Consider the following 24,249-nt stretch of genomic DNA (forward strand, 5'->3'; position numbering starts at 1 on the left):
GCACAGCCGATATTATTTGAGTATTGTTTTAGCATACTAGGCGCACATGTCCAGAATAGTCGCTGTTAGTCACTTCCGATCTGCGAGTCGCTGATGACACGATCAACAGTTACAGCCACTATGCCTCCAATTTAGTAAAAACTAGGTGAAACTGTACTAATATGCAGTCGTGTATATTGTGAAAATATGTAAAAATAATTATATGAAGAAGAAAAAGAGCCTATGGGACTAATATACTTTCTCCTCCTTGGGCCCTTTCTTCGAACGTGTTCTATAATTCGATGCAGTGATGCCAACCGTACTATAATTATAGTACGATACTATAATAAAATGTAAAATACTATAATTTTAAAGGATTCAAGACGAAAAATGTTCCTGTACTATATATTTTTCAGAAATACTATAATTTTTACGCCTTTGTACTATAATCAGCATAGAAAAAGATGGCAACATTGATTCGATGACAAAAAGATGGCAACACCGTAGAGCTTTTGGATTTAACAGCTACAGGGCGTAAAACCCACTTAACGCAGCAAGTGTGGCTCTCGCGCAAAATTTCACAAGTGGCGCGTAAATCAACGAAAATACAACGTAATCAAATACGCCAGCGCCCACTGGATTTGACGACGCATTATACGCGCCCGCCGCATGAATCATCGTTTTTTCGCGAATCACCGCTTCTCGGCGATACGAATGAAAGAAAATACAATGGAGTCCATTCATTGAACACAGCGAGCAAAATCACGCTCTGGATGGCGTCGTCGATCGACGGGCGAGAAGTCATTATTTAATAACAGAGAACTCATTGTTTAATTTTATTGCATGTCCTATATTTTGCTGGTTGAATAATGTCGTCGTAAATATTAATTACAAGCCCCGAAATAATATAATATTTTTATTGCTTTGTTATGAGAGACGCTGTTTTAATAATTATTTTGTGCTGCTTGGGCCGCTTATTACATAGGTGAAGGGTAATGCGCGGCAAGAGACGTGTGATTATGGTTATGAATAAACGCTTCATATGCCGACTTCGCCCGCTCGACGCGTTCTATGGGCACTATCGCCTAGAGCTTGTGTTTCTCAAGAAGGACTAATCTGATTAAAAATATGTTTGGAAGGAAGAGAAAAAAATTTTCATCGTTTCTTTTGAGCAGGAAAGCTGATAGTATAAAAGAAACTAAGAAGTGTAAAGAAGGTTTCGTACGAAAAATATAATATAGACAGCGGCTCTATATCGAGACATACACGTCACCGCGGTCTTTTCTGGGACTAAAACCTTGGCAATACTGCCAGCATGCAAAAATCACGTGGCGTAATCAATGACATTAATATGGACGAAGCATCTAGAAAAAAAATGAAACTCACTTTTTTGTCGGGTCTGCCGAATGGCATAATCTGTTCTAACGCCATTTCAATAAAGGTGATATTGCTATAAATTCCCGCTGCTTTTTGTCGGTCTGCCGAATGGTTCGGTTCGAACGGGTTCGCTCAAATAAACATTGACACTTGAAACACTGTTCTAACGCTATTACAATAAAGGTGACATTGCTATAAATTCCTGATGAGTGATATCGCATAATAGAAATTGCGTGACGTCTACCTATACATGCAGCGCTCGGAATGGAGCGGAACGCCCCGGAGCGCCGTTCCTGTTCGTGGGATTCTTAAGGATGGCGTTCCTGTTCGTTAAAACCTCGAAAATGGCGTACCGGTTCGTTAAATATCCGACGGACAGCGAGTCGTCTAGTAAAATCCTCAAGCGTCATACTTAATATTATTACGTTCCGGGTTAGATTTAAAATTTACGAAAATGAATTGATATGTACAAAGGTACAAAAACATAAATATTTTTTTTATTAAAAAATAATTTTACTGGTTTAGAACCACTGGATTTTCTATGACCCGTACATAATTTACTTAAGTTTTTTTGAAATAGTGATAGAGTAAGTGTAAGACAGCGTATTTGAGAAATAACCTTTTTTCAAGACAATACTTTTTTCAACGAATTTGGCCTTGAATGCACCAATAGACATATTACTCTTTTGCGTCAATGGTGATAAAACAATAAAATTGTATACAAAGAAATGCACTGGGGTAAGTAAGATTTATTGCATTGTCGTATGGGACAATAATGTATTTTGAAAAAAAAGGTTTTTATGATTGTAAGGAAATGTTGGAAGCTATTTTACATTGGAATGTAGATTTACTGTATTATTAATTTATAAAACGAGACACTTACTTTTTTGCAATTTCAAACATATTATTTTAATACAGTTAAGGTTAAGTTACATGCCTAAATATAGTGAGTTAATAACGTAATAGTTATAATGCACACTGGAACTTTTAAATTTTTAAATGAAACACATTCAATACATATATTATCTTTACTGCAGTGGTAGGCAATTGTTTTTTGTAATGAAACTTTAAATTTTGTATCGAGACAACCATAATTGGCCGAATTGTCCATTTATCATATTATTATGTTAGCGAAATTTACATGAGTTTGACGCGTTCATAGTTTTTGTATTTCATAATGCAATCGAGGTCGTTCATTGGTCGTTTATCAATATTAAGTTGTATGCAGCCAATGATAAGCGTTTTCATCAGAGGAAGCGACAAAATTAGACTCCTTATTTTTCCAAATTTAATAATTTTAAGTTGTGTTTTTTATCTTCTATCATATATTTTTATTGTTTTAATTTTATATGGATATTTTTCGGGTTGAATGAACTGTGTTTTTGATGGTTAAACTAATATTATAATAGATTTAATAACTTAAATCAAATAATTCCATAATTAATATAGATACATATTCGTGAACATCGTATGCATGTTAAAAAAAATGTATTGTTTAAGGTACAATACGAAATAAAAATATTAAAATAAATCAATCAGAATCCAATAGGATAAATATATGAAAAATTTCCCTGTATATAACAATTTCTATAACATTGGAAACCTATTAGAATAAATTATCCTACATGTCCACATGATGTAAATATTTTTTTTCTAATAATATGTACCTACACTTCTGAGGTTGTTTAAAATGATTCATATTTAATAAATAATGCTACATTTGTAAATCTTGCGTATTACATACTTTTTTAATTAATTTATTAAAAACCATGCCCTTGCTTTTTCGTATACGATGGATTTTGATTCGGTTAAAAAATAGTTTACCATAATCAAAATATTTCGAATTTACGAAAAATCAGAGCTTTGAAACAAGCGGCATGTATTTTGTTTAAACCGAAGTATCTTCACTCATATTTCTATCCACTCTTAGTTGCATATTTTTATTCAAACTACTAACGAAACCAATGGGAAATTGTAATTAGTTTGTCTATTGTTTCGTGTATTTTAATAATGTTTCCCACTCCAATTAGATTCATATACGTTTAGTTATTTATATTTGTATAATTATTAATGTATTTTTTAGAAAACGATTTCGTAAACTAAAATGACTCTATATTTGTATGTTACCGCTAATTGTTATAGCCGATAGCGTATTGGGCGAAGATGATGATAAAAAAAGTACATCATGTAAAAGTAAAAGATATTTTTATATTACAGATATTATTATATCTAATATCACACATTTTTGGAAAATTGTCGAGCGTTCCTGTTCGTGAAATTTTCCATTTCGAGCACTGTATACATGTGCAAATGTCGCTATGCGCGAATTTACTTGCTAGCTACTATATTGAGTGCGTTGTCCATTAATAATGTCATTGGGCGTAATATAGTAATCGCATACAGCGCCATGACGTAGATGTCAATATATCGGGGCGGACGTTATGGACGGAGTTTTTTTTATATCGGAAGGAAACGTTGACAGAAACGGAGAAATAACCTCTGGATCAGCGCTCGAAATGGAAAAGTTTACGAACCGGAGCGCTCGACAAATTTTCTGAAGATATTTACATAGTCATCAAATCGTATGTGTATTTTATAAAAATATGTGTGTCAGATTTTCTATTCTATGGCCTATCTAGATCAGACGGTCAACATATTTTTTCCACGAAACGGAGCGATAATTTGACAAATTTCACGAGACGGAACGGCGCTCCGGTGCGTTCCGTTCCATTTCGAGCCCTGCTCTGGATTAAATAACATATTTATTTTTTCACTTGATACAGAAATAATATCCAAGTCATTCTTTTCTTTGCGATGAGTTCTCAAACACCTGCCCGAGGTCGCGGAACCCTGGTTGGGAATTACTGATTGAATTCATAAAATCAATTATAGAAGGAAGAAGCAACAATTAATTTTTATCCATAATTTGAACATCCCTATAATATAATTATATTATGTACCCTTTATAATACCCACTGAAGTGAAAATATATCTCACGGTCTGAGAATCGCACTACACAACTCTAATGCGTCAGCACTATATTTGTTTGATACAATGTTTTTTTTTGGAGTAGGTATAAGTTCAAAATAAAAAAAAAGTGTAACAAATTCTGTAGAAATCCCACATTCGATACAATATAGTTTCTAAGTATTATAAATACACTACATTGAACTATTAATGTATTAGCTAATACGGAAAATTTTACTTAAAAAGTTTTATGAAAAAAATGAAGGAGGATAAGCATATTACACATTTATCATCAAATTGAAGCACATAAATATCAACCGATCAATTTCTATCTAAATACCTACTACATATAATGGGAAAAATAAAAAATATTTGTTATTTCAAAGACAAAGCAAAAATTTATAAAATAATTGGCTATAAAAATAAGGGTACGCCCGTTTGTGATTTTGTATTGTTCCATGTAGTTTTTTGAAAAATTTTATTTGGATTCTCATACCATTTTGTCAATAATTAATGATACTTTTAATATTTATTTTCAATTTAAAAAAACATCTTACGATTTTTACGAAAAATAGAAATACTTACATTTTATTCGGTTACTGATGAATAGTTGCATCAGTTACTCGTATCTACATAATATCTGATTATTAAAAAAAATAGTAAAAAATAGATAGGTAATAATATCGTGCACTTTACGGCTTCAGTAATCTCACAATTCGTATGGGAATGGGACTACCAATTTCATGGGCCCCACATCGTTAAGCGTGCCCCCAGGCTAGGATCTTTGGCGGGCCCCCCTACCTATCGCTCACGATTAAGGCGGTGTGACGCTCAACAGTAGCGTTTTCCAAATGGTGTACGCGGTAAAATTGATGTGCATACCTATTTGGTGTTTTATTGTATACATCCATTTGATTTATGGAGATGTCGATTATTGATAAACAATTAAAAATTGTGTCGTACAACCACATAATTTTAAATAATAATACAATTGAAGGAAATTAGCGCCGATTTTTTTTAACTATTAAAGCAAATTTGTGATATTTGTTTATCCCACTTATCTGGTCGACTCACCTCGCCGGCCCCCAGGCTAGAGCCCTGTCAGCCCCCCCTTGTGTGGGCCGTGACCAATTAATTACCTGCTTTTCAAATTTTGATGGTGCTGCTTTACGATGATGAGGCATGCCATCCTGAATATTAAATAATATATCCATTTGGTTCTTTCTTGGCGTACTGTGGTGTGACTATTTTAGTAATGGGGTCATTCGAAAGCATATCATCCAGGTGCATACACAGAAAACTAGTTTGGGGGGGTCTTTTTCGAAAAAAATATCCATAATTATTATTAATTTTTAAGGCCGTGCGGGGGGGCGAGGAAAATAGATTTTACAAATTAAGTTATCAAAATAAAAATAAACCTTTTATAAATAAATAAGTTTTAATAAACTAGCAGGACGTGCCACTAACTTCCACATTTGCCCCGCCTACTACTTATAGTTACTATCGTTCTAGTGGTACATACTCCATACCCAGACACTCCTCAATTTGAGTCTAGCAATAAACAGCTATTCCGCAGGTATAACCGAGTGTGCTCAGCTCACGGGCTATTGCCAGCTGTCGCATCCACGTGTGTTTATCGAATGCGCCTGGCCGTTTGTGTCCTCCGCATTGTTTTGTCTAAGCGCCCTTGTATCCATGCTCACTATTCAACATTGCACTCGAAAAAGTCATTCGGGATTCGAAGAAAATAAAAAGAATATTGTGGGTTCTGATCTCTGGAGTATGTCGGTATACGGGTGGAAAAATAATATGAAGCTTGCAATTTAAGATATTTTTTTGATAATTTACATTTTATCATAATTTTATTAATAAATTCGTATCTAAAACTTCTAAAAATCTTAAAAAAAAGAATTATTATGTTATGTTTTATGAATTATTATGTTACTTATTATGTTTTACTTAAAGTCAAAGAAAAACTTATATAAAAAGATATCTTATTATTACATAATATTTTATGGTTATGTTTATTTTTAATTTTTTTTCTCTAACGTACAGAAAAGATTTTGGCTAACTTTATTCATTCATTTATTTTTTTATATTCATTTTAAAAAACTTTGATTTCATAAAATATATAAATGTTTATAACTTGAAAACCTTTTTATTTATATCAAATAAGGCTTAATAATTTTTACCAAACTAAATTGAATCAAAAAACCGAATGGATGTCATTTACAAAGTCGGTAAATATAAACACCCACTGCATGGATCGATGAGTTGGTTTACTTTGGAGCACAGGTCAACAGCAATGTCCCAACTGTCATACACAAAAATATGCAAGATAGTGTGAGAAAATAAGCTAGAAGGCAAGATTTTCTAAAAATTCAAAGTGTCAAAATATACGTCATACCTAATTATTATTATTAACACTGTTTTTAAAAAAACACAGGCTGAAGAAGAATTTTGTGATATACTTACAACTAGTAAAATCATCGCCATGATTAGGGAATCCAATCCCGACCCAAAATCTTGATCCCGGGATTTCAGGATTACGATTTGACGATCCCGGGATTGGCTTTTTTTCAATAGTTAATATAAATTTTTTATATACACAAATAACGTTGATAAAATTGGTCAAAAATAAATATAGTATAATTTATACTATTTAAGATATTTATTGTCAATATTATGTAAGTTCAATCTATGTGTACTTGCCAGACCCAGGATTCGAACCTGGGACCCACGGCGTTATAGTCCAAGTGGCTGACATCCATTTCTCGTAAATAACAAAATCTGTCAATAGAAACCTCTACTCTGTGGAGGCCCATAAATGATCCTATTAGGATCGAACATGGTCGAAAGAAGAAAATGAGTTCAATCTTGGAAATACGTAGATTTAATGGAGTAAATAATATTAATATTAATAAATAATAATGTGAAAGTAAAACAGTTTTATTTATTCATGAAAAGATAATAATTATAATGTATTTATATGTTATTAAAAGTATTTTTTCTGTTATATTTTCGTTTTTATTTTATTTTCCATAAAAATTGATAAAAAAAATCAATCCCGAAAGTTTCGGGATTATGTTTACCAATCCCGGGATTCATAGGTATCGAAAATAGTTCGGGATCCCGGGATTGGAATCCCTAATCACGATCATCATTATGGCGCTACAACCCTTGGTGGGTATTGGCCTCATTCAAAAACTTCCTCCATCCTGGACGATCCAACGCTTTATCTAATTTCTAATCTAATTGCTTTATAAAAAAGTCATACAAATAATGCATGTTAGAAGTTAAGTCAATATTTTGTACCTATTGTAGTATTTGTTTTATCTTGATAAAAGTTACAAATTATCAGCATGTTGATTTTAAAGCAAATCTGGCATTATTCATATTGCAGCTTTATTATTAAAAGTTTTAAGCCCTTTGCGGTGTCGAAAAACGTTAAATCGAACGCCATAGACCTTATGCCACCTATTCAAAAATGCTAGATCTGGAAACAAAACGCTGTGACAACGATGGCTATCAGTGCGAGTAATGAGCTTCCTTCAGGGCTCGAAATGGATCGGAGCGCACCGGAGCGCCATTCCTGTTCGTGAAATCGGTAAAATTATCGCTTCATCTCGTGGAAAAATTAATTTGACCGTCTGAGCTAGATATGCCATATAATATAAAATCTAACACTTATTTTTATGAAATACACTAAAAATTTGATAACTATATAGGTATTATTCTTCAGAAGACTGTCGAGCGCTCCGGTTCGTAAACTTTTCCATTTCGAGCACTGGCTTCCTTCAAGGATCATCATAAACAGAATTTCTTTGCCAGATATAACAGTCATCTAGCTTGCAAAATATGAATCTGGCGAATGGAGTTATTAAATTTAGCGTTTTGGGCAGCTTTATTTTTTCAGAAAGGGTATGATACCAAAGCATGATTTTTTGTCGGAAAAGGTAAGAAAAACAGTTTGTTTTTGGACTCAATTTCTTAAATTTTTGATTGTTTTTTTTTTGCTGGAATAGCAAATAAAAGCTATCAACTTAGATGTCTATTTTTTATGGAATGCACGATATACCTACCTAGTTAAAATTAACATTTCAATAAGATTTTAATCAAATATATATAATATATCCTAATTATATTTAATATTATTGCTTATGTGAAGTAATATAGTAATATGAATACTTACTATAATATTGATAACCAGATATGCGAGAGAATAATATTTTCATATACACAATGGGTTATAATGCTCTATCTATACGGCCATTTGTTTCTGGTGCAACATCGCACGGTGAACTGCGTAGGTACAAGTTTCCTGACAAGTACAAAACTCATTAATTATACCATTACTTCCGCCAGTGTAAAACTATTATAATTATTTATACTACAATAAACACGAGTAGTAATAGACTAAAATATTATTGTGGTCGCTACCCACAGATGGTACCTATACTCATAAACCAAGTCTGTACTAATATTATTAATAATTAATTATATTATAGCATTGTCATCAGTAGAAACGATTACGACCACTGCCAAAGTAGGTAAACCCACCCTGTCGTGCGTCAGCTAAAATTTTCAAACCTTCTTCCTACCATTATTATCTACCACGGCTACTACGAATTTCACTGTAATACTCACAGATGGTATTTTATTTATTTTGATGATAATTTTATTAAAAGTTTATTTTGCGTTATGCTTTCAGAAAATCGATGTCTTTTAAAATCATCAAAAATATTTTTTATAAAATACTTACTTAATATTATAAGATATTCTTTTTTTTAAATTGTAGGTTTATCTTTGACTTTAAAACATACTTAATTGTTTTTAGATACGTACGTTTAAAATGCAAATTTGTCTCGAATTGTACGCTTCATATTATTTTGCATTCTCTAAGTACTTATTGCCATTTATGAGAAAGTATGATAAATATAGATAAATATTTATACTAAAAATAATAATAACACAATTAACGGGCGTCTATGTTATGACGTCACGACCTTTGAGGGGGGGGGGGGGGATCTGATCGAAAGTGGTGACTTTGACGGAGGGGTAGATAGGCCAGCTGCTCCCATGAGAGAGAGAGAGAGAGACAGAAGACAGCTTGCGCTGGCTGGTTTGCGTCTTGCCAAACCATATTTAGGACGCACACACACGACACTGCAGTTGACATGCGATGACGCAGATATTACTTGATTCCAAATGCATCTGATTAGAATCTCCAATTGAATTTTTAATTAAGTAATTTAATTACTTAATAATTTTAATTATTTGATTAAAAAATCCCATTGGAGATTATAATCGGATACATTTGGAATCACGTAAGAACTGCGTCGGCGTACGCCAACTGCAGTGCCGTGACTCGTCGCTATAGGATTGGTTTGCCGAATATCCGTTTTTGTCGAAATCGACCTCTTAATGCAGAACGTTTTTTTTGTATTTAATTGGACTAGAACCATCCCTTTCTTTAAATTACTTTGAAATGGTAATGAATACATCATTCATACTCTGTAAAAATAACAATTTAAATATCTCCATGTATTTAAATATAGGATTATGAAATTTGTTTTTCGTCTCCTGAACATTTGGTCTATTCAGGAAACCAATCCTACAGCGACGGTGTGTCCGCGCCCTTAGAAAGCAAGGCAGACGCAATTTTCGCGCCTCAATCACTGTAGCTTTTGGCAACAAGGTGATATTCCATGAGGTTACCTAGTTAAAATTGCCTCTGCCTTGCTTTCTCATAAGATGGGTTTCGTATGACGCGGCCGGGTTGTGGAAATATAATTTTAAAATGTGACGTCACCAGGGAACATAAAAATAATGTGTTACCTTCCGGGTGTGGTCGTAAGAAGGAATAGCTCTCGAGTGTGGAGAAATATGGGATAAATAATTAAAACACATGTTAAAGAATACGTTATTTTCGATAGTTACGTATATGCATTAAAGTTTATCACATAAATTAAACGCGCATGGAATATTGGCAACATTTGAGGACATTCCGGAGACTTTAATAAACGTGATAAACAAAATCCGGCTTCAAAGTCTTGGACTATAATAGCATCGGCTATCTTATTAATCTATTCTATGGAGGTCACAAAAGTGTTTAGACATCTGTGAAAAATCATCATCCATTGAAAAATACTTAATTCAATAAAAAAATGTACCTAGTATTCTCAGATGGTATATAGTATAAACACTATAAACTGTAAACCAAAATATAAATCTATTGAAAGTACAAAATGTTGATACAAAGGTTGTAGGGAAATTCAAAAAAAGTTTTTTTAAATAAAGGTCATATTATATTATTTTGGTCTTTATAAAATATGTTTTCCAATAGTATTATATTCTTAGTTATTCAGTTGTTCAGTTCGTGTTAGTAATAACAGCAAGAATTTTGAGAAGCAACGGAAAATGGCATAAAGTGCCATAATTGCAAGAAAAGACTTAAATTTATTTTTTGGTTACCATCTATAATAGATACATTTTAAAGAATGGAATATTAAAAACTACCTACCTACTATTTCTCTTGCAGAATTTTATTTTTAAAAACTATCTTAGTAATAAATATTATATTCATATGGAACAGATTGACAAAATTATGATGATCACGTAATTAATTAATTAATTACTTAATTAATTTTTTGCTGTTTTACTAGGTATTTATTATGTTTAAATTGTTAATAACAGCCTGCTGTTGAGATATTTTGATAGCAGTGTTTTTGAATTTCATAGATACACCAGTTGATAAAATCACTATTTAAATTCAAGCAGATAAATATTTTGATACTATATAAAACGTAACCTTTTACACCAATTTGATATTTTGCTAGTTACAACACTTTGACACCAAATCATCGATTAGTCGTTGTCACAATATACGTTTTATAACTTTGCTCTTTTTTGCACTCTTGCTATACTGATATGCCTCTTTGCCTGATTACCTCGCATAAAATTAGATAAACACTAATAGTATTAATATGTATGTAGTAATAAACAAATACATAGATTGTAAATGGAAAAAAATATTTTTAGAATAATATATTACATCATTTTCATCGTATAGCCGTAGTGCAAAGTTATGAAGCATAAATACACTACCGACTACTAAAATAAGGTAATGTAGACACGCTTTAAATTGTAATAGGTACGATAAAATATCGTTATAATACTCACAGATGGCAGTGGAATCATATACACTGCCTAGACTCTAGTCAAACTCACAACGAAAAATTAAATTCACTCGGATAATCGGATACAGTTCTATCATTATGATAAGACTGATAAGTAACAGTTTGTTAATATTGAGTGAAAATTGATATAATTGCATTTTATAGGTGCTGATAATATCATCATCAGCCGGGGTCGATCCACTGCTGGATGAAGGCCTCCCCTAAGCGGTGATATAATTACCGTATAATGAAGATTTTCCCCTTTTCAGCTGTCTATTACGTACTTTTTGATGTCGTTCGATATTTCACATAAATATAAACTAATAATATTCTATGTTTTCCAAGCCGGAACACGGTATAGTCTTGGACCAAATATGTTGAAAAGTAAAACAAGAAAACCTTATTTTATAGAGAGCCAGCCAATGAAAGTAACGGCAAGAGAGGACCACTAGGAGTACTAACACCGATGATTAGATTAGTGACAGGTTATTCCTGCAAATTTTCTAACAGGGCAGAACTCAGACATAAAACCCCTAAAATGCCCATAATGATAGTTTTTGAAATTAATATCCCTTTATTCTTGAACTAGGTATTTAATTTAAAAAATATATATTTTTCACAATCAAATATTCATTATGGTAAAACCTCAGTTGAAAATATTTTCGATCGGTATGAAAAGTATACCTAATCCTACAGCCGTGAAGGCTTTTAACAGGGGATAAGTGTATTAATATTTAATAATTACAAGATAAAAAGAACTTTTTATATACAACGTTTTAAAATTTTCTGATGATTTATTATGCTCAATATGCTCAAACTCATACTCGATATGAAGTAAATAAAAAACAAACAAACAAACAAATATAGAATACTGAAATGTCATTTTGATTTGCATAGTAACGCACGTATATATTAATAATTTAGTTGCTAGGACCAACCACTTAGCAACCAATAATAGTGGATTGGATTACGGATTTCTTCCGAAATAACTTTTCATACAAAACAGAATTAACTGAAATCAATTCTACTTAAAGATGGCTAAAAGTATTAAAAGAATGCATTGGCATCGTGTTCTGATATATTCTAAAAGTTTAAAATGTCCAGCTAGTCGGGAAGTTAGTTAAAAATCGATTACAAAATTTGTACCGGACAAACAACTACCGGACAAATAAGAATACGAGCTAATAAAAACTTTGTAAAAAAGAAAGCAACCTTTTTTAAGATAATAAAAAGTATTTTAGTATCTATATTAAAAAAAACACAAATTAATTATAAGATCGGTTTCAATCTACTTACCAAAGTTTCTAACAATTATAATCAACCATGGTGTTTTCAGATTTTTTTATATCCAATAAATAAGAAAAAAATATTATATATAAACAAATTTAATTATAATTATTGCACATCAAGAATAACAAACATTAAAATAATATTACAACTGAAAGCTTGATAGAGATATTCATTATGGAAATTAAATTTATGAAAAATGTGCTTCTTTATAAACATCGGCTTCATTTACCCGGATTTCACCTTTCAGGATCTTGGGGATTTTTATATATCTATGATATATATAGGTATAGCCCAAAGATGCCCAAACTCAAAATCTGGATAGCGGAAAACATTTTTTATGAAATTGTACCTATAAATAAAAAGACAACCGTTATTTATAAATACATAAGTACTATTAATTCTTGATTTATTATTTTGTTTAGATAAGTAATTAGATAAACATTCCGTTAGTACAAAGAAATAGAAAGATATTATTTTGGGTTCATATTTTTAAATCACATACATTCATAACGTGTAGTATAAGAATATACCTATTTAATATTATGTGAAACTTTATGTACGAAGTTGGGTGCCAGTGGCTTACGGCCTATAGATGCTAATAATGCAGAAATAATGGACACAGTAGGTAGGTATTGTAAAGTAATAAAATATATATATATTAAGTGCAATTGCATTGCAGTGTAGGTCAAAATGGAGATTTTATTATTCAAAAAATGGGCACGATTACCATTACCACATTTACTTACACACCTGCTTCAATTATCGTTTGTTAATTTATGGCTATGGCCGTATGTTGTAGCTTAACCACTGGGAAATGCCAATAGAAATGGCGTATTTCAAAAAAATACCACCTTATTCTTAGGTCAATATTTACTATAAAATAATCATTATTCGTAGGATGTTTTATCACATTTGAATGGTCAAAGACATAGCTTATAATCAATATCTTTAGAATTGTCTTCACATGTAGTAATCGTGCCCATTTTTTGAATAATAAAATGCCTAATTCTTGTTAAATTTGCGATCACAGAGATTATCAATATAATTTTATTTTTTATCGTAAATATTTCACTGTAATAATGTCAACAAGTTTGGGATCACAGAGATTATAAATATTAGTTTTTAGCGTAAATATTTATATTATTTAAATAGCACACAATATTTACTAATGGTTTTATAAATGCGTTTAAAAATTAATAAATCTCAAAAATCTTAACACCACTGCACATGGATGTACCGAAATATGACCATATTCTAAAACATTAGATCGAGAGGTTTAAAAGAATATTTTTTTATGTAATAAAAATACTGTATACAGGTATCAAATGTTTAAAATAAAGGTAAAGAATAATAAGGCTTTAAAATGATATAAATAGATTATCTACAACGTTTAAGGAATGTCCAGGATTATGCTCTGAAAATACCATAAAACTCTATTTTGACCTACGTGGAGCATGTGGGCCCTTAACTGTACTTTTTCTAAAGTTACATTATTATTACGAGTATTACGTAAATAATTTTAGAATATAAAAACCAGTCCGCAAAAAATATCACATATAATTAATTTATACTAATTCATCGACCTGCCGCCAAAATTTCAATAGTTACCAGTTATTAGTCCTAAGCAAATAGTTTAAAAAAGTTGGTATGTATATATTATTATGATTGTAGAAAAACACAATTTTAAAAAACCTCAGAAGCATACTTATTAGAAAAAATCTAACTACAAAGTTGGAGCAAGTTAGACTTGAACTCACATCGTTCACTTTTCAGGTGGTCTCCAAGCTACCCCCTAGTCGATTTTTTTTTTCTAGATTTTGTTCTCATACGTTGATGTTTTTGTTCTTAGTTTTTTAAAATTGTATGTTTTCTATAATAAAGCATCTAATGTTCTTAAAACCTTATGTAACAGTATCGTATTATTTAAAAGTCACCGCGCACTACTACTAGTACTTGCTACAAAAAATAATAGTTATGTAACGCGAATAATCTTAAGTTCTGTTTCTGTTCAGTTTTCTCATGTTCTGTTTTGTCATTTCATGTTTTGTCATGTTCAGTTTTGTCATGTTCTGTTTTGTCACCGTTCTGTTTTGTCATGTTCTGTTTTGTCCGTTATCAGTCAAATATATTAATTTGAAGTGCTAAAATGTTACTTTCATATTCTATTGTTTCAACAATAGTAGTTATATTTTATTGACAGTGTACCTAATTAGTTACTTTTGTCGAGCAATTATTTTAAACCCTGCGAATTCATTCGCGCGAGAGGGGAGGGTCTGGACTATATAACCTCTTTAGCCCTGTTGTAAATGCGGCCTTGACCAATTTTGAACTTCGCCGATGTTCATTGGTTATTTTCTGGATTTTTATTAATAAAGAATATCCTTGGATTTCCGACAAAGCTATCGCAGTTCAGCTCCCATTTTCTACGACATAGCTATGTGAGAAAAGCTTTTCAACTCAAGTTATAAATACAAATAATAAGCAGTCTTGCTTGAAGGGTCTTGACCGAGAACTTCGTGTTGCTCTTTCAAATATCAAGTCAAAATATATAAAACTGTTACGTTCATTGAAACAAGCTCAGTTATCACATTAATTAGTTATTATATTGATAATACAATATATGGAAATAATTATGAACATTTAGTTCTTCGTCGTGTATTATGTTGTTTGTATATTTAATTATTTATCAAATAAAAACCATAAATTAATGTAATTTTGGTGCAGGGCCCCCACAAGGGGGGGGGCGGGTCTTACGGGGCTCTAGCCTGGGTACCCAGACTTAATAGTAAAAAAAGTCGCATGCGGAGCTGTTTTACTACACTGGTATTGATATTTTAAAACATACGATTGTAGGATACAATTTATTATTATTATGTCAATACTCGACGAATAATTATTCCTAACCCGACAACTAACCATAATTCAAGTGGATATATTAATGAATGCAAAAAATCGCTAAACATACAATCAATACCATTAATTTCACCTCGAACACTATTTCAAAACGCAATTTTAGAGTAGGCATGTGGGGTCCATGTTTTGGTGTATACATTGTTTTACATGTGGTGTGCCGTGGGTGAGAAAAGGTTGCGGAGCACTGTTATAGAGGGTGAAAAGGAAATTCTGATATGGTAATAACCTTAGACAATAGATACAGAGTAATAACTCATTTTAAACATAGTGGTTTACTTCTGCAGTGACGTCCTGTGGGAGTAGGCAGGTCATGCATTGCATACGGGAAGTTCATTATAAAGGGCGGAGAATGAAGGAATGCATACAAATATTCCAACTTTTGAGAGCAGTAGCGGCATTTGGTGAAACAGACGACACTGTCGCTTCGTCGTCGGTAAATATATAATGTAATGATTAATAGGCGATATACATTTTTATAATTAATTTATGTCATATATAATTATAAATAATTTAAAATATATAATTAATTTATGTTATAATATTGTAAATTGATTGACTGTATGATGTCGATGTGAAGTCTAGTCCAACTCGACATAGGAGTACAGTCTATACCTATACGTAAGCAATAAGGTGTCTAGTCCAACTAGACATGCGACTTTTAACGGTTAAGCTATTCTAAAACATATACGCGGTGACCAGGACCCCTCTAATTCATTAAGTATCAAGCAAAACTATAATACAGCTATTTTTACATATTTTTTTGCAATATCATAACTCATATTGCTAACGTGAAGATGTCTTGTTCGGCAGTTTTGTATTAGCTTTTGTTACTTACTACAATTTTGATTTTGCATCTCACCTCAGTCTTGGATACATGCTTACGTTATTATGACATGTAATCGTTTATACCAGAGAATTAGTGTAGTAATCATTTCTGCACCACGCCAAGACATCGGTGGCTAAAGTCAAAGCAGCTTTCCATCGGGTTTCCTGGCTCACTGGAAGTAATTGGGGTCTTATGGGACGCACTCTTTATGAGTATCCCTGGCTATGCTACCAGCATGTGGTCTCATATAATATGTAAGTTATTATCCATCCGGAGAACTCTTCTCAGTGGTCAACGCCCACCGTTACATTCCCTTACTAAGGCTTAGAAGACAACTTCTAATCTAGCGGCGCGTTGTCTGTCTTTGCTGGAGTGCTTCCGTTAGACTTGCACATTCAAGTCCCTGGTGCCATAACCTCCTTGCTCGGAGTCTGGGGGCGAAGGTTGGCGGTGTTTTAATATCACCGCCTTCAGGTCTTGGAGCCATGGGCCGGTGCGCTCGGCGTATACCACCGCGCTGCGTGCATGGCAGGGGCGATGGACCACATCTTCCAAGACAAATGCATTTGTTTTCTCCTAATATAAAGTGGCGCGTGGAGATAACCACATTGACTCCCAGACCATTGGACTTTTCAGTTCTTAATCGGACACGGTGGTCTTACCTCCAAGCTCTGTCAGCTTGGACTAATATAATCGCCGACTTGCTTATATGGCGAATTGCAGGATGCCGATCACATCCTCTGGGAGTGTCCCCATATGTCGGTTGAAAGGGAAGAGTTTTTCAACTCGGTCCGACCCTCAGTTGGACCGGTCGGCCATTGCATCTTGGTATCTAAGAGGGAATATTTCGCAGCTTTTAAAAAGTTTGCGGCATTTTACGGTGAGCGAGGTCTTTTGAGAATTGACCGTAATACATAATATCGAAGTAGGGATCACGCACACTCTAGTGCACGCCAACCATCGTCTTGGAAAGTTGCTTCTGGGACACTTTCGGCACAAATTTCAAGAGCGCCTAACGTTCGTTACGCCACGGTATACGTCTGCATGTGGAGACGTTGCGGGTGGTGGAGGGAAAAGCAAGTGTAGTAAGTAAATCACTGTGGTCGAAAATGGGTTGAATATTAATGACTGAAAAATATTATCTTGTTTCAAAGTATTTATTGTCTTAATAAGAAATACTTTGTTATAAGAAATATTATATTACCATATTTAACAGCATTCACAGATACTATCGATAACGACTCAAAAAACAAACATGCAATAAAACGTAAAAATATATCCGATTGTACAGAAGAGTTGGGAACTATTTTAAAAGGAAATTATGCACACAATAATTATTAACATATTATTAAATTCAATTTTACATACAGCTTTGAAAGAAAATATAGTATATAAACGAAAATAAATTAGTTATATAACCTGACAACAAGTAATCGGCGATAACAGGAAGTCGCTGTAATCGCGTGTAGAAGACTTCTAGTGACGTACCTGTCATGACGGCAACGCGTACTAGAGACGTGTTTAAATAATGTATCGGCTCTTCTTTTGGATGCTACACCTTTTCTTTTTCGCAATTAACTAAAAATTTACTAATAATAATTTTAAAATCACTTCTGAACGTTTTAGACATTGTTTTATTATAAAAACTTCAAAACACCACGGAAGGATACAATGAAATTATGAATTTGGGGGCGTTCCTCCTTTGATTACCTGGGGTTGTTAGTTCACAGTTTTAACACGTGGAAAAGAAGTTTTTGTTCAACAGTATTGTCGAATACTGATTTTTTGACTGGACGTGATGGTGTCTCTGGCAGGCTCTATGAGTTCGGAGTCACAACATGTTCAACATGTCTATGTGGCGCCGGTGGCGGAAAAATACAGTATGCAAACCTCATCATCTATGACTGTCCTAAAATGTATATGTAAGTAAAAGTAAGAGTTATTCAAGTCAACCCAACTAGCTTTTGTGAGGCCATCGGACTATGATTGCAAATGTATAATTTATCTTTTCATTTAGATTGTTCAACAGTTTTAATTGTTACTATTTTTATTTTGCCTCTCTGTGCTCTTCTCTCCCATGTACACTGTTAACTTAAATTAATGTAAAAGTCAAAGTACTCGATTACATACGACATGGCAGTGGCTAAGGGTAGAGGTAGGCTGTTAAGATCCGCCATAAATTGTACATACTAAACTTTGTCAGTCATACGTATTTGTTTTCATTGAACTATTAAACTCTGCGAAAACCATCCCGTAACAGATAATAGTAAAAAAAATACTCGTATATATATAAAATATCTAATATTAGGCTATTACATAATACACAATTTTGGATATTTCATAAAGATAGAATAATATTTTTATGTAAGTAATGGGCAGGGCATAATGAATTTAAAAAGTAACTAACAATATGTGTGTTATGTATTCTTAATCCAACGAAAACAAATAAGTAAGAATGAAAAAGTGTACACAATTTTGTCGTATCGTCGAAAGTACACCAAATCTATAATGGTTTGTCTTAGGCAGGGTTTAATTGATTTTTAAAAACCAACCAACACCATCTCTAAATTGTAGTCTTAATTCAATAAAAACAAATACGTATCACTAACAAAGTTTAATGTGCATTATTTATGTTTGAACTTAACAGCCTACCTACATGATAAGCTCGGTCTCAGCTCCTGAAATATTCATACTAATAAAAAATATTTATACATACTTCATATAAAACGTATTGTTCCGTTATATCCTCCCGATTAGGGATTGCAATATCGGTATTTCAAAACCGGTATTCCAGTATTTATCAATACCGAAATACCGGTTTTAAAAATCCAAAACACCAGAATTTTCGGTATTGAGAAAGCACACTTGTTTACGTTTTTGAAAATGATTTATAAGCTATGTGCTGCTAAAATGCAAATATATTGAGTGAACAGAGGTGAAAAAATAATAAAATAAATTTTATCAAAACATATTTATATAAGTAATTGTCGGGATGAATCATAATATTATTTAGAAATAGAAAACATCCGTGACAAAAAGTTTAATTATTCTATAATTATTGGTGACTGTACAGTGTTGAATTTAAGAAACTTTTCCTGCAGCCGGACTCATTTGTGAACTTTTTGATGAACTTTTGAGGGCTTTAGTTAAAATTATCAATATATTCAAATTATTTGTAAGAAATCACTAGTTCTACAATAATTATGATCAATACACATTTTTAAATGTCAACATAATAAATGTAGGTATGTAGGTTTTTTTCTATAAAATAATATTTTAAAAAGATTTTAATAGCTATATTTATTGATAAGCACCTACTTCTGTTTTTTAAATGTTTAAGAAATACCGGTATTAATACCGGTATTCTATAAGAAATACCGAAAAACCGGTATTGACATTTTCATTCGGTATAGCAATCCCTACTTTCGATTAACACTCGATATGGTGCTGGGCGTGTTAGTTTGGTCTGTCGAATATTGAATAATTTGGAGATTATAAGACGCGCAAATAAATAAAATTTACTGTTATGTCAAAACAATCCAATAATTTTACAGAATATAAAAGAAAAGGTAGTTTAAAACGTGGGTTCTAATTTCACTAAAACCAAAAATAGTGTATTTTTACTTAGCAGGGCAGTATAGAAGAATATAATTTGCTTTGAAAAGCAAAGTTTATAATCATACTGATTATCAGAGTGGGTATAGAAGATTATAAGAAGATAGGGTAATTAATTATTATACTTGGGCGATTTTAATAAGATTTTAATTAGGGATTGCAATACCGAATGAATATATCAATACCGGTATTTCGATATTTATTATTGAATACCGGTATGAATACCGGTATTCGTCCAAACATATTATAGAAACAAAGAATTACTTATCAATAAATATAACTATTAAAATCTATTTAAAACACTAATGTTTTATAGTAACTTGAAGTACCTACCTACATTTATTATGTTGAACATTGTAAATATGTATAAATCTTAATATTATAGAAGTGATAAATTTTTACAAAGCCCCGGGTACAGAGAAATATCTCCTAAATTCAATGTCTGTTGGATGTACTATCAACGTTGGATCAATAGGTTACAGAATAATTGGAGATATTTTTGTCATGAATATTTTCTTAGTCGAAATATGTTAATTTATTGCGGAAAATATATAAGTATATATAAGGGATTTTGTTTTAATGTTATTTAATTTTTGTTGGTTTCAGTCAATGCATATATATGCGTTTTGGCAGCATAAAACATATACATACTTACACAAAATTGAATGTACAATTTTAATTTATTTTTGAAAATCATACATTATGTGTATGCTTTCTTTATACCGAAAATATCTGTATTTTAGATTTTTGAAACCGGTATTTCGGTACTTATCGATAAATAATTGAATATTGGTTTTGACATACCGGTATTGCAATCCCTAATTTTAATTAATTATTGAAGCTCAAATAGTACAATTTTAATAATATACAGGACTAGTTCCTTGATTTGATAAATTTAGATTTGAAAATCTTCAGCAGTTGAATTGGTCTATGCAAATTAAATATATTGTGGAACATTTGCATTTATATAATATTATATGTGTTAAAGAGTTTGGCATATATATATTAGGATAATGTTGACATCTGCTTGGTTACAGGGTCTTGTGATTAAGGTGAATGCGCCGTCTACCAGAGGCACCTAGTGGCATATTACAAAGCTTTCAATCTAAGACATTTTTATTTAAAGTCAACGATACACTAATAAGATCATATGGGCCTCCACAGAGTGGAGGTTTATATTAACAGATTTTGTTTTTACGAGAAATGGATGTCAGCCACTTGCTCAACCTATTAGGTCCATACTCTGACTCATACACAAATTGAAAAACAATATGTGTACTTGCCAGACCCAGGATTTGAACCTGGGATAAACTTAAGATAAACTTACATATTAAAAAAAACGATTTTTCTTAGAGCTATATGGACATATCAGTGGCAACGGTCTCGTGCAGATAAATAAAATTGATATACATATTACAATAAATACATGGATTGTATTCCAACACCAGTTGTACACACTGGGACATAATCTGTCCAGCCAACGGAGTTGGGTTCTTCCGACGAATCGTCATCCCTTTCGGTTTATCGACGGCGTTTCAATGATTATGATTTTTAATTCTTTATAATATTATATCATAGCCAGCGGAGTCTTTGGAGTTCAAGGCAGGGGGGACCAATTTGACAATTCATCCATAATATTTTGTATTGATTCTTAAGCTGACTGGAGGGGGAGGAGTTAATAAAATCTAGCAGGTGCCACTGCCACCCCGGCTACTACTTATAGATTTTCTTCGCTTCAACCACAGAATGTCCCACTTTTCCAGGTACACTCTTCATACCCAGATACTCCTTTGAATCTAGCTACACAGTATGCTCAACTGCGAGTTATTGCGAGCTGTCGCATCCACAAGTGGCCATAGAATGCATGGCAGTCGTGATTATTAGGATCGTTAAAGTCTATTTGTCTCACCCTTTTAGACATGCCGCATCAGACTATTAAAGCAAACATTGGATGTCCGAGATAGTTACCCCAGTTTATGAGTACTACGGGTCTACAAGTGGCGACATGCCTTGCGTGTCGTCGAATGCTGAGAGGTGAGTTTATCACTCAAATCATCCGAGTCCACGATCCTCATTCATTAGGTCCTGATGAAGAAAAAGAACAACTAACATACCATTTACATAATTAATTTGTATTTTTTTCCGTTTCTGGAGGGGGTCCTGACCATCCTCTTCCTTGTGTGCGTGCCTGCTTGGATCATTATATATTTCACAATATCTAGCTATGTGATCGCAGACGTACAGCTGTAGGTACAGGAGTTCACGGTTTAAACGACATCGCTATATTTCATTTTCACAGATTGATCTAAATGATTTTTCTGAATAGTCTACGCATACACACCATCATTTTATTTTCTGATAATCAGTGGAGCACGGGGTCCATGTCTCGTCGTCCCGTATGAAAGCGTCGGTCAGAATTAGCCATTTTAAATTCTAATGGATTGAAGCTCTGTACTATTCCATTTAAGTCGTTTTTTGCGACCCGGGTTTCGCCTTTCGGCATCTTCAGGCGTCGTGTACACTATCAAGAGGCAAACACACACTGACAACGAACACCCTTAACTCTACCTTATATAATAAATCAATACAATAAAGTAGGTAAAAACTTTAGTTTTACTCTGGGTCGCAAAAAACGACTTAAATGGAATAGTACAGAGCTTGAATCCATTAGAATTTAAATTCAAATTCCATCAAGTACCTTCGGTCGAAAGTATTAATATTAGCCATTTTAGTTATAACTCTGGTACTCGGTATGACAGAAGAACATACGAAAAGTCCAGTAAAATTATTTCATCAATTCGTTTGCTGTGTAATTAAAGTTGTAATATTTATGCTCGCTTTGACCCCACCAGACTAGATTTTGGCATTGTTGGACAGCACTGAATGTGCTCTCGTTTTCGGCGCCCCCCAGTAGCCGCGGGAAATGCATACTGTAGCTACGGCGGCGTGGTGGGTGCTCTGCCCCTCTCCTACGCCGCGGTGAAAGTCCGCCAGCGACCAGCGGCACAGCCAGCATCATTCACCATCCAGTCGCACTCCACGCTCCAAGTCTGTCCGCGGATCCGAAATATAATCGTCGCTGCCGTGCGCTTACGTGTCCCCACATTCGGCGTGGGCCGGTCCAGCTCGATTGTCATCGACAGATGACCTTCGCATCGACTCATTTGCATATTCATATTTTGTTGTGTTTTGAAAAGAGTGCGCGCGATTTTTTTTAGTACTGAGTGGAAAACTTTTTCGACATTTCTTATAACAGCCAGCGGAGAATTAATTTAAATATACAACGATTTAAAATTCTCGTTTAAAACGTGATAAACGCTGATATCAGCAACAAAAATCGTTACAGTTATATGTAATAAAAAATCAGAAATGACACATTTTGTCAAGAATTACCAGCAACGATTGATTGCTGTAAACATCTGAATATTAAGTTTTTCAAGATCGCATTAGTTTAAGAGTGTTATAAATATAATTTTCTGGGAAGACACTGCTCGTCTTAGACGCGTTTTGATTATTCGATTTCACCATCTGTTGCTGCAAAATGAAGGTAGTGTGGCTGATCGTGATGGTGATGAGAATGACTATGGAAGTGGACGGCGAGAGACCTGTGGTGTCACGAGGAGGCGCCGCAAGGCTTCCAAGGACTTCTGCAGCTCAACTCTCCGCCAGGCCCACCGTCAATCCGGCGCAGTCTGCCAACTCTTCGCTGGCTAGGAATCTGACGTCGCTGTCCAGTAAAAATGGACTTAGAAACAGGTATGAATATTATAATATGTACCTTCGTCTAAAATTTACTCATTACAGGCTTTGAAACTATCCGAGGTGCGTTTATGTTTAGAAGCCGCACAACATATGAGACAATAAGGCACGAATATTTGGCAAACTATATACTGGTACTCTAATACAGATAGTAGGTATATGCAGATAAATAAATAATGAGTCATAATAATAAATAATTTTTATGTCAAAATGAAAAAAGAGAAGTTTTACTCTCATCTAATGAGTAATAACAAGAATAGTATCTTATATATATATATATACCAATATGATATATTGCTCGAGACTTTTGTTATACTACCTTTAATATACTGGCAATTAATTGGA

General features: G+C 33.1%; 1 protein-coding gene across 1 annotated transcript in view; it reads left to right on the plus strand.

Annotated features, from left to right (window-relative positions):
* Positions 1-23,162: 23,162 nt before the first annotated feature.
* Positions 23,163-24,249, plus strand: part of LOC147079917 (uncharacterized) — a 340,094-nt gene continuing 339,007 nt past the window's right edge. Inside the window, exon 1 of the mRNA XM_085946969.1 lies at positions 23,163-23,901. Coding sequence (XP_085803095.1) covers positions 23,687-23,901 — 215 coding nt within the window. The 5' untranslated portion in view covers positions 23,163-23,686. The remainder of the gene's footprint in view (positions 23,902-24,249) is intronic.

The sequence above is a fragment of the Rhyacophila brunnea genome, unplaced genomic scaffold, assembly GCF_057557595.1.
Source record: "Rhyacophila brunnea isolate RB1 unplaced genomic scaffold, BYU_Rbru_1.0 scaffold_1, whole genome shotgun sequence".
NCBI lineage: Eukaryota > Metazoa > Arthropoda > Insecta > Trichoptera > Rhyacophilidae > Rhyacophila > Rhyacophila brunnea.